Consider the following 18,005-nt stretch of genomic DNA (forward strand, 5'->3'; position numbering starts at 1 on the left):
TAAAGGCCTCAATCAATATGGAGGCTTTCCTGTATAAAGCCTCCATAATAGAGCCTCCGTATTATCTCCATAATACGGAGGCTTTATAGAGGAAAGCCTCCATAATATATATTTTTTATTTTTTTAATATATACTAATTTTGTTTTTAATATTGTTGGCATGATGCGTGTATGGAAGAATATTTGTCAATAATTATAAACAAAATTCTTCACAAAATGTAAAAAATAAAAATACATAATAAATCTTCTTATTACGCTAATAAAATTACAATAATTTTTTTTTTTACTAATAACATAAAAAAATCATTTTTATTTTCAACAAAAAAACGCATTTAAAAATTAGCAATTTCATACTTTTTTTTTTCGGAAATACAATTATAAAAAATGAAACAATATTGAATTACAAAATTTAATACTTAAGAAATTTAATATTAAATAAATTTTATACATTTATAACAAATTATAAATCCATATATGCAGCTTACCGTATTTGCAGGCAGTTTACCGTATATGCTGCATACCGTATTTGCAAACAACTTACCGTATTTTACACCTTACCGTATTTTGCACCTTACCGTATATGCTGCATACCGTATTTGCATCATACTGTATTTGCAAACAACTTACTGTATTTTCACCTTACCGTATATGCTGTCTATTGTATTTGCAACTTACCGTATATGCTACCTACCGTATTTGCTGCTTTCTGTATTTTTATATACCGATTTTTGCACTTATAAATACCGAGAATGCAGAACACCGTACATTCACTTACCAAACCGAATTTCAAAAAAAATTGAGATTTTTATTTTTTCAACATAAGTAAAAAATAAATATTAAATATATATGAAGCACAAAATATAAATACATATGAATATGGTGCCAAGAGAATTCAATATCGTAGTTTTACGTTACAAATAATTTTTTTTCAATTTAAAATTCTTTTTAATTCTTTTCTCTTCAAATGTTTTTATTTACAGGTAACTTTTTGTAAAATATTTTCTGACTATATTTATTTTTTAATTTTTTAGGAGGTATGAAAATTGCGTATTGCAGTGTTTTCTTATTGTATAAATATTTTTTAATTAAAATTGAAAAAATTAAATTTTTTCATAAAGAAAAAAGAATTAAAAAGTATTTTAAATCGAAAAAAATATTTATAATATGAACAAAACAAATAAAAAATAAATAAATGAGAAAAAAATAAAAAATGAAAAAGAAATCTCCATGCATCCTGCACTAATGTAATGAACCAAACGATTAGATTTTATCAAATACTTCGAATCTTCAACCAATTTTTAAAAATCTACAATTTCGACGCTAATAAAAATACAATAAATACAAAACTCGTGCAACGTACGTGTCAATGACTAGTTATTATAAAAAATTGAACAGAACAAAATACCTTTTAATTAAAAATTACAAGTCACGTCTATACATTGATTTATTCAACGCTTTACATGCTATTTATTTAATTTTTTATTATTCTTTAAAATCTATTACTAAAAAAAGATGATGTATTATTCAACTTTTTTAGCATATGAAGTAATATTAAATGTTTTTTTTAAACATGGGTTAGTAAATTTATTATCATCCTTTCTTTAAACTACAACTTGAAAAAGAAAAAAAAAATTTTAGTCAATTAATAATGTGTTGGAAAAAAATAGCAAAAAATTCATTAAAATTTTATTATTAAATGGATTGATGAAAATTGTTAGTTGTCATCATTTATTAAGTAAGAGCATCTACAAGAGACTTTGCAAATACAAGATGCTCCATACTTTAAAGAGATAATAGCTCACAAAACATTTTATTTGAACTTTTTAAAATAGAGAGTCAAACTCATCTATATTTTAAATTTATAATTATAGCGTTTAATAAATTGCAGATTTCAATATTCTACTCTCAATAAAGAAGGAACTATATATTATGAATGATTTTACTAATCCATAAACATATCAAGATATCCAATTGACTTAAATACAAAGGTAAATTGACAATCATCATTTATGCTTGTGTAATTTATTATTCACCGGTGCTTATGAGATCATTTCTATGTGTGTGTGTATTCACCAAATACTAAATTAGGTTTGGGAAAAAATTTTGTTCAAATAAGGAATTCACCGATTCATTTCAAAGTATTCTATGTTTTTTTTTTCCGTTTATTCGACAATTTTTTACCCTTAACCTTTTTTTCATATGATACTTGTCATTTCTCAAAGATCAACTATTGGTAGGCGTATTCACGCTAGACAAAGGGTTAAAGAAAGAGAAATAGCTTTAACAGAAAGACTAAATAGATTGGTAGTCACCAATCGTGCTTTCAACGTTTCCAGTATTCTATCTCAATCTTATTTCTTACTTTATTTGTAGTTATAGCTATAATTAATCAAATCTGCATTTGTTTTTGTTAACTATTTTCCTATTAGGGAGCAGTTTGTCATTATATATCTACGTTTTGTTTTATTGGGATTATCTAATATTATGTTCATTGTCATTGTATTTTAATTAAACTCCTTAAAATGGAATAAATTAAATGATTTGGATACATCTTCTACTTGAATCAAATTATAAAGAAAAGAACACCAACTAAATCCATTTTTTGAGTCAAATGATTTGAAGCCATTTTAATTGTTATTATAATTAAAGAAAATACGAATAAAAATTAAATTCTAATTAATAAAACCCTATAAGCCATATTCTTTTCATAAATCATTAAATGGTGCACTATGTACATGGGAAGAAAATGGATCAATCAAGAAGTTAAAAAGATATGACAATTAGATAATAATTTCATTTAGTGCAAGTCCATTTCCATTAAACGCGTTTCAAATTAAAGCTCCCTAGGAACTAGTCACTCTTAGGGTTTCATGCCAATCTTGACCCCATATTATAGAAAGAAATAGAGTCAGGTCAAGTAAATAGATTGCAGGAGAAGGTATTATAACAACTTTAACATTTATTGTACTTTAATGCTTGATGGAGAGAAATGATTAAATAAAAATATTGTTATTATCAATAACTTTTACTAATGAGGTTTCCAACATGATTCCAAGCTACAGCTAGAGGTCAACCAATCAAATGAGGTATTTCTATAAAAAAAAAAAAGTATGCTGTTAATAATTTTTCTAACCAGTAAACATATCAAGAAATCCAACGAAAAAAAAAAATTTGGGCGCGAAACTTGTATAAAAAATAATATAGATATTATATAGAAAGATATTACCTCTTACCTTCATTGAATTTCTAGCTAATTTACGTACCTGACGTTGAAATAGCATTCAATTTTTTGTTTTAGCCATGCAAAATAAGCAAATTATAGTACGAAAATATAATTTATTAGATTTTAAAGACAGTATTTTTTTTATTTTTTAGAAAAAGCTTGGGGCAATCGAAATGTAGAGTTGAAAAGTACTCGAATAGCTTGTACTTTAATTGGGTATTAAACAAATCTACACACAATATGTGTAAAAAACATTTGTAAAAGAATTTGAGGCATTTTCAAGAATGTCCAATTTTAAGGGTTTGAGTTGAAAAGTGTTTATTTATTTGAATTTAGTGCCAACTTGTCTATCATGCCCTTAATGGAAAAATGGAGCAATTGAATATCGTTCTCGATATTTGATTTTTTTTTTAATTTGTCACGAATTTCGAGAAGTATCTTTCATGAGAAGTTACATTAAAATAATGTTTCTCGACATTTCATATGTCATTCTCGACATTTGTATACCGTTTCATTTGTCTAGAATGACATTTCATTTTGAATATGACATTTCTCTACATTTGAAATGTAATTCTTGACATTTCTGAGTCAATGAAAAATATAGCATTTATTGTGATTTGACATGTATGCTTTTGAAATAAATATGGCAGGTTATGTATCAAAATTATATTGGTCAATAATAATTTTGCAAAAATGTCCATTTTTTTGTCTTAGTGTGGAATTATAAATTGTTAATAAGGGTATTTTGGTCTAAATTCTTCCAAAATAGACATTTTTGTAATGGTGGACATTTTTTTAAATGATTAGATAAAAATGGACATCCTGTGAAATTTCCTCAAAGAATTTTAAGGGTGGTAAATATCAACAAATTTTCTCAAGCATGATCCATACATTACCTTAACGCATGTGGATCACCCCCAGCTCTTACCATTTATCAATTGACAAAGTTTTTACAGATATTTGTCAAATAAAGATCAATTCTCCTATTTAGGTCGAAAACACTATTGAGTAAGTTCTGCAACTATAAATGTAATTTATATCGGAAATTGACTTAAATACAAAAGCAAATTGATCATCATCTTAGAATTTATGCTTGCTTGATTTTTATCTTACAGCAATGTTTAAAATTAACATGTATATTTACCAAATTAAACTTCTACGCCAAATATTTAATTAGGTTTGGGGAAAAAATGTTCTTACCAAACACGTGTGTGTGTATATATAATTTGGCAAATTTTTTACGCTTAACCTTTTATCCTTTTTTAATGATATTTGTCATTTTTCGAAGATCAAATATTGGTAGACATTTTCAATCTAGACAAAGGGTTAAAGAAAGAGTAATAACTTTAACAGTTCACTTAAAAAGACTAAATAGACTGGAAGTTGTTAATCATGCTTTCAACAGTTTTAGTACTCTATCTCAATATCCTTTCTTTCTTTCTTTGTAGTTATAGCTTTAATTAATTAAATCTACATTTGTTGTAATTAATCATTAACATTATGTATCTATGTTTTGTTTTCTTGGGATTATCTAATATCATATCCATGTCATTGTATTTTAATTAAACTCCTTAAAATGCAATAAATTAATTGTTTCGGTTATATCTTCCACTTGAATCAAACTAAAAAGAAAAAAAAATACTAATTGAATCCATTTTGTGAGTCAAGTAATCTGAAGCCATTTTAATTGTTATTATAATTATAGAAAATACAAATAAAAATAATTAAGTTTTATAATAATACAAGGTGTGATGGTGTGACTTTTCCGTTGGATTTCTTGATATGCTTACGGGTTAGTAAAATCATTCATAGATACCTTTTTTTTATCGAAATACCTCAATTGATTGATTGATTTTTAGCTATAGCTTGGAGACATGTATGGAAACCTCATTAGTAAAAGTTATTGATCATGACAATATTTTTATTTAATCGATCATTTCTATCCATCAAGCATTAAAGTACAACGAATATTAAAGTTTTATAATACCTTCACCTATAATCTATTTACTTAACCTAACCCTATCTGTAACTCTTGATTGATCCATTTTCTTCCCATGTGCATAGTCCACCGTTGAATGATTTATGAAAAGATTATGGTTTTATAGGGTTCTTATTAATTTTGTAACTGATGTTTAAATTAATCTTTATATTTTTTTTAAATGGACTCACCAATCTAAAGATGATGTCACAAAAATAAAGAGTAATTTTACCTTAAAGTGTCAGAAATAGTAACTTAACTAAAGTCTTAATTAAACAATTAATTTTGGTTAAAAAATATCTGCAATGTTTAAAATGGAAAAGTACACCTACTACATTAATAGATTGAGACTTCTACAAAGTAGAAAGAATAAATATAATAGTTTTACTAGGAAAATAAATTACAACAAATTTTTACCTCTATTTATTCTCTCCTTTAAATCTTAGCATCACATGGCCCACTTCGAATTGTTGTATTAAATTTGACATATTTATGAAAAATTATTATTATGAGAATTGAAATATTTGAGTATTTTGAACTATTTCTTTAACCTAAAAATAGAAAAAAATAAAAATAATAAAAATAGACGGTAAGTTTACTGATGAAAGCATGAACTTTTTTGCTTAGTTTCTATTATTTTTTGACGTTGAAGATTTATTCGTTTATTTTAGTTTCACTTTTACTTTTACCCATATAAATTTGTCGTTTAAAATATATTAATGCAAAAGCTGCAAGATGATAAAGGAAAAAAGAAAAAAAACGTAAACATCAAACGGAATCCAATTGCTTTCTTAATATTGAATTCTTGTGACTCAGATGTATTGAATGTTTCTTTATGGGATTTTGTGTATTATAAAATTGCAAGGCCAAAGATTTTTTTTTTCTTATTTTTCTAATTTGGGGACAGGATATTTATTTAGTTCATATTTTAGATGTTAAAATTTATAGATGTTGAAATTTACAGACCCAATTCAAACTTCAATAAATCAATATTTGCTTTCTCTTTAACTATTAAGGTTTGAGGTTCCATCTTAAAATGTTAATCTTGTTAAGGGGAGTAGCTCAAAATTTTATAAGTTGGTCTATATTTTCATCATTATTCGATGTAGGATTATATCCCTTAACATGCCTCCGCAAGATGGTGGCTCGTTTGAGCATACCAATCTTAAAATTCATATGCTCATTTATCGAGTCTTAATCGAATCAAGTTACTTGTTGGAGTTTAATGAGCTCCGATAAGTTGGTCTATATTTTCGTTTTTATTCGATGTGAGATTATATTCATTAACATTAACCGTCGACATGGGTTAGAAATTTAAACTTGTCCATGGAGATGATTTGAGCTTAAATTCAAGGCAATTTGTAAGTTGCACTATATATGTTTTGAGAGGAAAACTTAGTGTCAGAGAGTAGCTTCCCAATTGAATTTCGAGCAATTTCCAATTTCATGTGATATCTATCTTTCTCTCTCTTACTGAATTCTAACCTAACAGCAAGTGTAGCACGTTAGATTGTGGTTAATTATTTTATTTCAGTGATTTAGGAACCAAACATTTGGGGAAACAAATAAATACTTTTTGAGGGAAACAAGTTTAATTTAGGGAAACAATAAATGTCTTCACCTACGTGCCTTTAAACTGCGTTGAAGAACAATAAATGCTTTTTGAGGGAAACAAGTTTAATTAATTGAACTTGTATTGGGAAGGTAGCCATATATCTTCAAGCTACATGCCTCTAAACCAAGCTGTTGATGTGTTTTGTATGAAGAGGTACACTTTACTATTAATGCTTTTAATAACTCGTATACATTTCAAGAAATCCAGTTGGAAAGTCATAAATGCTACACATAAGGTAAATAACTCACCCTATTTCGAGAAAAGTAACTCCCCATCCCGCGATTAGCTCAAAAATATTATGATGTTCTATTTTATGTGTAAATAATTATTTTTAAACGGAATATGTATGCTATTTGTACATAATGCGATGCCTATAACGTTATTCACCTCTTCATATGGAGGGGGACCCACGGTACGTATAGCATCACCCTTTTTAGTTAACGCTGCTGATTGATTATAAAGTCTCAAGAATTAGCATTTCATTTTATTATTATTCTTCTTCTTCTTCTTCTTCTTCTTCTTCTTCTTCTTCTTCTTCTTCTTCTTCTTAATTATAACGAACTGGAAATGTTTTCACAATACTTGATTTGAAAATGGATTTGCATTGTGCTCTTGTCTTATAATTTGATTCAAGTAGGTGATTTATTCAAATCAATTAGTTGGTTGCACTATAGGGAGGTTGAGAGGTAAAAATCCTACGTCTTTCAAGAAAATGACGTCGTGGAGTATGTAGCAATAAATTATTGGACATTTGTTTGTTTGATTACCATGCGTCTCTAGTAAGGTTGACATCCTGTGATCACTACTGGAGGTGGAATCTATGCCAATATTGTGGTGTTTATAATGACTTAAGAATTACGAGAATTGAAAATTATGCCAAAAACTAAAAATTTAGAGTCGATTATAATTCTCCGTGTCATTCAATTTAATTAAGTTCATCAAAAGATTAATTAAACTAACTAACAATCACAATAATCGGGATGGATTAATATAATTAGATAACACTAGACAAAATTATGTAAGGATGTTAATATTTCCTTTATAATATTGATGATCCACCACAAGACACTGTCCTAGAAATCTAATGTACCTTGGTAGCTTGAACAAGATTCATTCAGATTTTGTGTTACTAACGTGTCGTCAAAATAGAAACCTAGGACTAGGATAACTAAAATGGAATAGAAAAAGGGATTTTATGGTGGAGTGGATTGGGGCTATTCCTTCACGTGCAAATTTAAGTTAAATTGAACTGTTAAAAATTGATCACACTTTAATTATAACTTGTCATGTTTTGTTCTCTTTTGTGTATACACCAGAAAAAATAGTCTTTGTCATTGAGCTTATTTTCTTCTTGTCTTTGTCATTTGTTCAAATGATAAAATATTGAGGGTGTGGTAAATCATATGTATTGGCATATTGGAGGGGTAGGGTACTAGAGAGAGCATATATTTGTTACAAGTTCGTATATAGCATTAGTCCATCATTTCTTCAATTTTTAAATTAATTATGTAAATTTTTTGCTATTTTTCTCCATATATATTCATATATGTTGCGGAAGCTCGCTTTAACAATCTTCAGATTAGTGTTTTTGGGACTTAGTTCAACATATCTTTCTCTACCAAACAACCAAACCCACTGGCTCCAATCAACAACCAATATATTTACCTCGATTGCTATTCAATCTTACTCACAAAACAAAAGAAAACGGTGATAATTTGAGGCCACAAGGCAAAAAGAAAACACCACAAAGGTAGGCTATGAAGAGACCACAAAACACAAAGTTTAAATCAACCAGTTTTTGGACACACAAAGGAGGCCGGTTTCTCTCTTCAAAAGGGGCAGCCAAGTTCTCTTCTTCACACACACAAATCATACAAGAAAGTGGCTAGGGTTCTAACCTTATAAATAGAATAGGATTAGGCTTTAAGTTGGACCTATAAGAAAGCTAGACTGGCCAAGATTTAAATCATCTAAGAGGAAATACAATTGGGTTGGGTAGAGTCTATGGACTTGATTGTTGGACTTATTTCATTTATCGGCCTCGGCCTATGAAATATATTATCCCACGTTAATATCATAACTCGGAATTTATTGGGTATAAAAAAACCCAACAATATATATTTCTCTCTAGTAATATATTTTGAGTACAAAGATCATGTGACCAAATGATGTTCTCCTAACACATTATTGACTTCATACACGTAGAGTAATAACAAGAATTTTTATATTTATGCATTAACAATTGAATGATGAGAGCACGTGAATATATATGAAGTAGTTTAATTAATTCATGTATCTACATGTGTGAAAATGGAAAGCAACAATGATATGATCATGGTTTACTTCATATAACAAATACTTTATAATAAAGTGCATGAATGTGATAATTTTTTTTATACAAATATATGGGGAGACGACTTGTCAAAAATATACTCATTGTTACATGAATAAGTGTTCAATAGCAAACCATTAATAAGTGTTCAATGCCTCGGAGAATCACCTCAATTTTATACTTTTTACCTTGTAAAAATGATCTTGTATCTAATTGCTACGGTTTGAGGTACATCCTATGACTTCCTCTCATTGTTTATTGTTATATTAGCATTAACTTTCTCCTCATTCTAATTTTATCATCCAACGTTCTTTATTGACATTTATTAGTCATTGTCATAAGAATCTACCAAACCCCCTCCCCCATATGTTTGTGTGAGTATATATACACGTAGTTCCATTTGTCACACCACCTCGGCCAACCATGTTGCTCTGGCCGGCGAGTATGAAGATACTCTTTTCATTAGTTGCACATACAAGAAATTCAGAAGTTTGGAACTGAAAGGCAGCCAAGAAGGACAGAAAACAAAATCAAATTTTCAGTTCGTTAGAGAAAAAAGTTAAAAGAGATGTTTCCTTCAATGATTTTCATGTTCTTGGTTGCCTTTCAGTTCCATACTTTTGAATTTCTAGTACGTGCAACTGAAGAAAAGAGTATCTTCATACTCGTCGGCCAGAGCAACATGGCTGGCTAAGGTGGTGTGACAAACGGGACTTTGGATGGTTGTGTCCCTCATGAATGCCCGATTCTTAGACTTAACACAGAGCTGATGTGGGAGGAAGCACATGAACCTCTACATAGAGGCATGGACACAACTAAAACTGGTGGGATGGGACCGGGAATGTCATTTGCAAATTCAGTGCTGGAAAGAGATCTTTGCCTTGGGGTGATCGGTTTGGTCCCCTGTGCTTCGGGTGGAACCAATATAACCGAGTGGAAACGAGGCTCTGATCTTTATAATCGGCTCTTGAAGAGAGCTAATGCAGCACTACGAGATGGAAGAAAAATTTGACCAATTCTGTGGTATCAAGGTGAAAGTGATTCTACAGATGAAACAGAAATGTATAAGACGTTGATAGAATTTTTCCTTGACATCCGGCGAGATTTAGCTTCCCCTGTGCTCCCAATTATTCAGGTATGGCTACTTTGCAAATTTTTCGTGAGGTGAACTGATATTCTTTAGATCTGATTTGATTTTTCGTCTTCGTCATTTTCTTAATCAATCAAATGGGGTTTTAATTTTGGATCAAATTGATTTTTTCAGGATCTTTTCGATTGCTCATTCTATTTGCACTCTGCATTTTAATTCCATTGATCAACATTTGCTGTTGGTCTGGTTTTTCACTTTCGTTTCTGACAACGTTCTGGTAATTTTAGATCTCAGATCGTTTTTCCCTTAAAAATGGGGTTTTCAGTTCGTCATCAATGAGTTTTCATCTGAAAGTATGCTGAAATTAGTTGCTAATTGGTTTTATTGTATTTATGCTTAATGGTTTCGGGGGCATTTTGGTACAACTTTTTGAAGTTTTGTTAAAATGACAAAGTATTTGTTTTCATTTTCCAATGATTCTCATATATATGTCAAATAATTGTATCTTGTCAGCACAAGCAATATTTTATATCGAATAAATCATAAAATTATATGGTAATTGGTTGCAGGTGGCGTTGGCTTCAAATTACGAGGTTGTAAGAAAGGCCCCACTAGAGATAAAACTTCCAAATGTAATATGTGTTGATGCCAAGGGACTGGAGGTGAAGAAAAATGATACACTTCATCTTACTACTTCAGCCCAAGTCCACCTGACTAAAATGTTGGCTAATGCCTTTTTCGATATTGGAATTTAGTGTATTGATCAAGGCATGGGTGGAAAAAAAATATTGAATGGGTAATATAGTGCTTGTTTGATATAAATTTTTAGCAAACGATTCTATAAGAAAATTGTTAAAAGACAATTTCATTGAAGCAGTAGTTAGTATTGGAAAAAAAAAAAAAAGGGCTGTACAAATTGTTGCGTATTCGTTGCAAAAGACAAATTTCGTTGTCTAATGGACAAATATTTTCTTAATTAAAAAATCAACAGTACAAAGACAATTATTTTTAAAAACCGACGTTGAAGTTACACTTAAGGAAACCCATAGTTGCCAAGTTGAGTTGAAGAGTTCTACCCCCATCAGGCTTTCAATTTACTACCTCATTCGATTACTTTTTTATTCTTGTTTAGTTGCCTATATAATATTGTTGAACAAATGTTTAATATGGAAGAAGCTTGTTTAATTACCTATATACTTTTGTTGAACAAATGTTTAACTTGGTAGAAGCTTGTCGAGAAATTAACGATAATTACTATAGATGATTTTCAGCAGAAATAAAACACTTGAAGTCAGCAATGAACACGTGTCAATCAATAAGATGAAATTATCTTGAGATTTACATCGGTGCTATCCAATCAAGGAATACACAAATGTATCTTTGAACTTTTACTTAATGTTTATTTTTTTCCAAATTTTTGGAAAGTTTTCAATTTACTTGAATATTTAAAAGCAATAAAGGCATACAAGAATAACAAGAAGCTAACTCGCAAGTCAACTAACCCCCAAACTGATAGATACATTGTCTGAATGTACGAACAAAAATAAGTTAAGGATTAATAGAAATCCTTCCCATGTTATATAATGATCCATCTCTAGCGTGTACCCAAGAATTGATTTGTGCGACATAGTTTCACCCCAAGCTTAGAGTGCTTTTATAGTCCCGAACACGTGGGTATCTATTCACGAAATATTTCTTTCGATTTGTTTCCGCAAGTGTACTACTTGCAACAAGTAATAAGTGGAAAATTGAGTCCAAATGTCGTCCACAGATTGAGTAGCCTAACTTTATCCAACAAGATAAATGTGACTTGATAAGCCCTAACCTAGATTAAATATGCAATTGGATGTGAATTTAATGAACTAAAAAGCAAAATTGTGTTTTAAATACAAGATTGATGTAACTAATGAATGGAAAGTGCACTAGAATCACAAATCCAAAGCAATCCTTGCTTTTTAACCCTAGTTCCACAATTTGACAACGCGTTGAAGTTTTGAAAAATTAATGCTCCTAAATCTATTCTACAATCTCTATCGAGTAATGTTGAACATATTTTCATATACCACTAGCCTATATCTCTATAACGGGTGCAACTATACAAGAATAGATGTGGTTTTGTGAACACTTAAAGATTCACACAAGGCATAGAGGTATATCTCTTTCCCCTGTCAGACCCTATAATGATTTATACCCTGTCGAATTATCTCGAATGCATGAAATAAGTTACTACACTCACATAATTACGTGCACATAATCATGGAAGACATTAATTGTATATAAATCATTCAACAATTCATAACATGTTTTGATGTCAAAATTGCAAAACTAGAAATTAAATAGTTATATCACAATGTCCATCGATCTCCTAACAAATAAAAATCTAGCCTAGCATGGTGGAAGTAAGAAAACAAAACGAATTTTGAAGAAGCGGCACCATCCAATTAATTGTTGATTTGAATCTTCACATCTTCGTGTTTCTTCCTTGTTCTATGCTCTCAAAACCCTTGGGAATATGTTAGAATGCATGGTGTCAGTTTAGGGACAGCTCTAGGGTTGTAAAATACCTTCCAAGATTTGTTTCGATAAAAATTTCAGTTAGATAAGGAAACTAGATTTTTTTTGCCACGATTGGCCTGGGCAGTCGCCCAGTAAGTGTTCCTTGATGTTGGACTGTTGCCCAGTTTATAAAAACTTTCGAATGTTGCATTTTAGTCCTCGAAATCAATTTTTGTACTTTCAAATCCTTTCTTTTACAATTTCAACCCTTTGACTTTTAATTGCATTCAATTGAACCCACAGCATCTTCAATCCTCATTTTGTGGTCTGAATCAACTATTAAAATGTTGCAATTTAGCCCTCATACTTTGGATTTTTCCTTTTTCTTTTCCAATTGCTTAGAAACAAGTTCATCACTAAAATAAACAAAGTAATATGGTCCAAATAAATGGATAGAATGCACTTATTAGTATCGAAGAAAATAATAATGAATAAATTATTTTTAGGACGACAATCTGTTAGATAAATTCAGTTTGAATAAAAATAAAAACAACTATACTATGAATTCAAAAATAGCACTCTTTTGGATTGGAAAAAAAAAAAAAAAGTACCTGTGTACTACAATTGCTCGAAACAACTTAAAAGTAGAGAAATCAAAACTCAAATCCTAAATTTAAGTGTTTAACATCACATAATCACAAGAAAATCAAAGAATACATCTTTTCTGGCAAAACCATTCAAAATTCCATTTTCTTAAACACTAATTTTCAAATACACATTTCATTGCTATATTCTTAATTACAACCTCAAATATATATCAATAAAACCTAATTCTTGCTAAACTTTTGAATTAAAGCAAATTTTCCATAAACTCTAAAAATTCAAGTAACATAAATTTTAGTTACCTCTTGAAAATAAGAAAAATTGAGGAATGAAAACCCCAGGCTTAAAAAGTCCACACTCTTTCATCTTCTCCTTCTTCTTTTAATTTTTATTTTTCTTTTCTTTTTTTCCCCTTCCTTTTTCTCCCTGTTCGTTCTGTTTATGCTTTCTATTTTTCTTTTTCCCTAAAATGATAGGCATAGCCCTTGTTTGAGCCCCATTTTTGTCAAAAAATTCTTTTTTGAATAGTGTAATAATGTGAAATGTGTGGTTAAAAAATAAAGAAAAGTTTTGATTTGCATGTATTATTATTTTATTGAAAAAATTGTGATCTAAATGATGTCAAAACAATGTTTAAAAATATTTTTTCCCCAAAAAATGGGGCTTAAACAAGGCGTAAATGGACTCATATGTTTAAATTTAATGGATGGCTATGAGTAATTGCAAGTCAAGTAACCAATCTTTATATAACATAACATTTAGTCTTTGAATTTTCAATAAGAGAAAATAAGTCCCTAGATTCCTTTATTATATCATTTTTAGCCCTCGGGTATTTGTAATTACAATTTAAGTGCTTCCCATGAAAAATTATTTATTCACCTTAAGTCCTTAATTGACTTTGACTAAATAGCCACTTGACTTTAATTGTAAATGAGTGAGGTATAACAGTTGGGCTCAATCTCTTAATGAACATGTCATCGACACCTATAGTTGGGCTCAATCTCTTAATGAATATGTCATCGACACCTTAATGCTTTTACCAATGAGATATGCAAAAACTTTATTGACCAGACTATAACATGTTGCACTTGGTTTCCTTAAACTGAAGTAATGACCTCGTAATAGTATATCCCTAAGTTGGTCACATATAAAATACTTTTCTTGTCCCCTTCATCCATCCATATCTAGTGATGGCCCAAGAAGGTGTCAAGTAAGATGTATATCTGAAGCCTCGAGTTTGAGTCCACAAGGTGATTGGTCCCGCTTAGGCAGTTGTATTTAGGAAATGCAATGTTGAGGTCGATATAGTCAACACAAACCCACAACTTGTAATTTGCCTTTTTCACAAAGTACAATATTGATGAGCCAGTCTAGGTAGTGTACATCTAGGATGGATTTGGCTTTAATCAAGTGATTGATCTCCTTCTTTATAAACTCTCTCCATTCTATTACAAAGAATCTTTTCATCATGGGATCACATTTAGCCAGTTTATCTTTGTTGTATCCGATTAGACATTCAACCATTTATTCTTGGAGGGGACCATTTAGGCCTGATCTTGACATTACGGTCTTGTCCTCATCGAGGACTAAATCCATGAGCGTGTTACATGGCAATAGTCTCAAGGGATCAATGATGATGAGTATGCTTTTTTGTTTTGATGTATGATGTTGGAAAATACGGGTCGTGAGTCACTCATATGGGATAATCCCTACCCATAAGATATTAAAAGTGTTGGAAAAACTGGTTTGAACTTTAAATTCAAATGTACAACTCTTCATAACCTCCCTTAACTCATCCACATGACCTCTAATAATTGTCCAGGACAAAGAGAGAAGATAAATGGCAAAAATATGGTAAAATTCGTATGAAAACTACCACAAAAATTGAAAAATGCCAAGAACCATAAAATTATGCACTTGGATTGTGGATAATAATCCCCTTCCATTGTGATCAGAATTGAGACCATTTGAGTGCTAAAATATGAAAAATCAGGACATACAATAACAAGATGATTTAGCCACACAAAGATCATGGAATTCATCATTTTAAATAAGAATTATTGATATGAACTTATGGTCAAGCTTGCTGCAATTTCTTTTGTTGGTAATTGACGCCGGGTAGGATAATGATTATCCTATTGGCTTGTTGTAGCAGATGATTCGCAAGAAAAGAACGACAGAAAACGCCCAAAAACCAGAGAAAATACTCTGAATTCAACTCAATATTATTAATAACGCAGAATGATGAAAACTAACCCACAAGCCGGGTTAAATAGCTGCGAAATACGAAATTATGGGAAAATTACCAAAAATGGCAAAATCCCAAAAATTATACCAAAATAAAATATTAAGTAAAAGAAGTAAGTTGCCAAAAATTTGGCTCAATTCGAGTTTTCTAACATATGGAAAAAAGGAAACGAAATATTACCATAAATAGTAAAAAATAACTTAAAATTGAATTTTGGAAAGAAAACAGTGGATTTTGGGCTCGAAATTGACATCCACCAGCATAGCTCGGTGGCCACGATGTGCGCGCTGAAGAGAGCTTTCCGAATTGGGGTCATAATAGCGATTCCGATAACCGTAGCCAAAGTTATGGCCAAATTACCAAAGACGCGTCAAATTCCCCCAATTATGGAAATAATGGTGATTCACTTTCCATCTTTGCGCCGATCCGCCATCTCATGATATCTCAGCGCCATCATCGTACTATCTGACAAATCAGCATCACTTGATTCGGATCCTCCTGCATCAGTCGCCCCAGGTTGGAAAGAACTCGCCCTCGAGTTCACAGTAACTTCATCGGACTCCATAAAACAAGGGCTTAGGTGTTTTACATTGAAGACCTTAGAGGTCTTCAAATGGCTCGGGAGGCGTAATCTGTAAGCATTATCATTGATCTTCTGCTGGAAATTCTGAATCCACATTCGCTGTACTATTTTCACGAGGCATTAAAGCATAAACTATTTTTTCACGCTCAACCTCAATCAAGAACCTAGACATCGAAAGTAGATTGGGGTTTTTAACTACCGGGGCAGGGGTGTTTCCTTCCCTGCGAGGCACCAAAACAATTCTCTTTCCTTTGATGCTAAGAGAATAAGTATTCTTCCGCCCATCATGGATAACACTGCGATCATACTGCCAAGGTCGTCCCAACAAAACATGACACGCGTCCATTGACACCACATCACACCAAGCATTATCAAAATATTTTTTCCCAATCGAGAAAGACACTAAGCATCGTTTTTCTACCGTTGCCTCACTGCCTTTATTTAGCCAAGATAACTTGTATGGTTTAGGATGATGATCCATCTTCAGTTGCAGTTTCTCGATAGCCTCCTCAGACACTACATTCTCACAATTGCCACTATCAATTATCAGTTTACAGACTTTATCAGCAACTGTGCAGGTTGTGTGGAAAACGTTGGTCCTCAACCAATCATCCCCTGAGTCTCCCTTGGGAGTCAGCAGGCTCTTTCGAACGACCAGGGTCTCCTGACCATCTCCATATAGCACGTCCTCATCTTCACCCTCATCATACACGGGTTCCCCAACTTCCTCAAACTCCTCTATCATATCCTCCTCAATCAGAAGATTTTTATTTTTCTGACCAGCAGGCTTCCTACAATCAGTCGCCCTATGCCCCTGTTCACCACACTTAAAGCACTTAATACTTGAGCTGGAACTATCCCACTGTGGCTGATAAGCAGGGCGAGATTCTTGAGGACGAACTGGCTGACTTCCTTCACCTCTGACCACTGGCCTCCAACTTTGCTGTTTCTCTACTGCAAGTGCTCACTGATATGCCTCAGAAACTGTCCACAATGAATGAAGGCTGAGAACATCCTGCAGGGGCTGCCTTAATCCCCCCAAATACCGTGCTATCATCTGCTCCTCCGTCTCAGATAAATCATTTCAAGCCACCAACTGATAGAATTCTTCAGTATAATCATTAACTGATCTTGCGCCTTGCCTTAGTGAATGAAGCCTCTGGAACAATGTTTGAGTATAGCCGAAAGGGAGGAAGTGCCATTTCATCTTCTTCTTCATCTTCTCCCAGTTAGTAATTTTGGATTTCCCCTGTCGCTTCCGTGAACGCTTCAACTGTTCCCACCATGCAGATGCCCTACCTTTGAGTTTGATGGCGACTAGTTTCACTTTGACACGATCTGGAACCTCCTTATATTCAAAAATCCGCTCTACTTCATTCAGCCAATCAATAAATCCTTCAGCCTGCAACGTACTAGAAAACTCGGGCAGATCCACTCTAAAAACCGAGATCCACATGACGATCCTCCCGTCCACGATGCTCCCAAACTCGAGCACGGTGGTGATATGGGTTTTCGAAACTGGTATCGAAATCGTGACCTTCTACATCATGATTACCGAACTCCTGCTCCGCCAAATGTTGGGTTAACTCCGCAACTTGTCTCTGCAAATCTTCAATCATCACATCCTGAATATTACGATCACGGTGTTGGACTTCCTCAATCAGAACCTGTCCTCGACGACCACGACCACGTCCACCAACCATTAGAACTGATGGAATTTATCTCCCAAGAAGATGCTGACGCTCTGATACCAACTGACGCCGAAGTAGGATAGTGATTATCCTATTGGCTTGTTGTAGCAGATGATTCCAAGAAAAGAACGATAGAAAATGCCCAAA

At 31.9% G+C, this 18,005-nt stretch overlaps 1 protein-coding gene across 1 annotated transcript; it reads left to right on the forward strand.

Annotated features, from left to right (window-relative positions):
- The first annotated feature begins 9,582 nt into the window (after positions 1 to 9,582).
- On the forward strand, positions 9,583 to 11,097 carry LOC111387452 (probable carbohydrate esterase At4g34215). The gene is made up of 2 exons (XM_023012008.1): positions 9,583 to 10,282; positions 10,807 to 11,097. The coding sequence occupies exons 1-2, from the start codon at positions 10,208 to 10,210 to the stop codon at positions 10,990 to 10,992; spliced, it is 261 nt and encodes an 86-aa protein (XP_022867776.1). The 5' UTR covers positions 9,583 to 10,207; the 3' UTR covers positions 10,993 to 11,097.
- Positions 11,098 to 18,005: the final 6,908 nt, after the last annotated feature.

Source organism: Olea europaea, unplaced genomic scaffold (assembly GCF_002742605.1).
Source record: "Olea europaea var. sylvestris unplaced genomic scaffold, O_europaea_v1 scaffold404, whole genome shotgun sequence".
Classification (NCBI taxonomy): Eukaryota; Viridiplantae; Streptophyta; class Magnoliopsida; order Lamiales; family Oleaceae; genus Olea; species Olea europaea.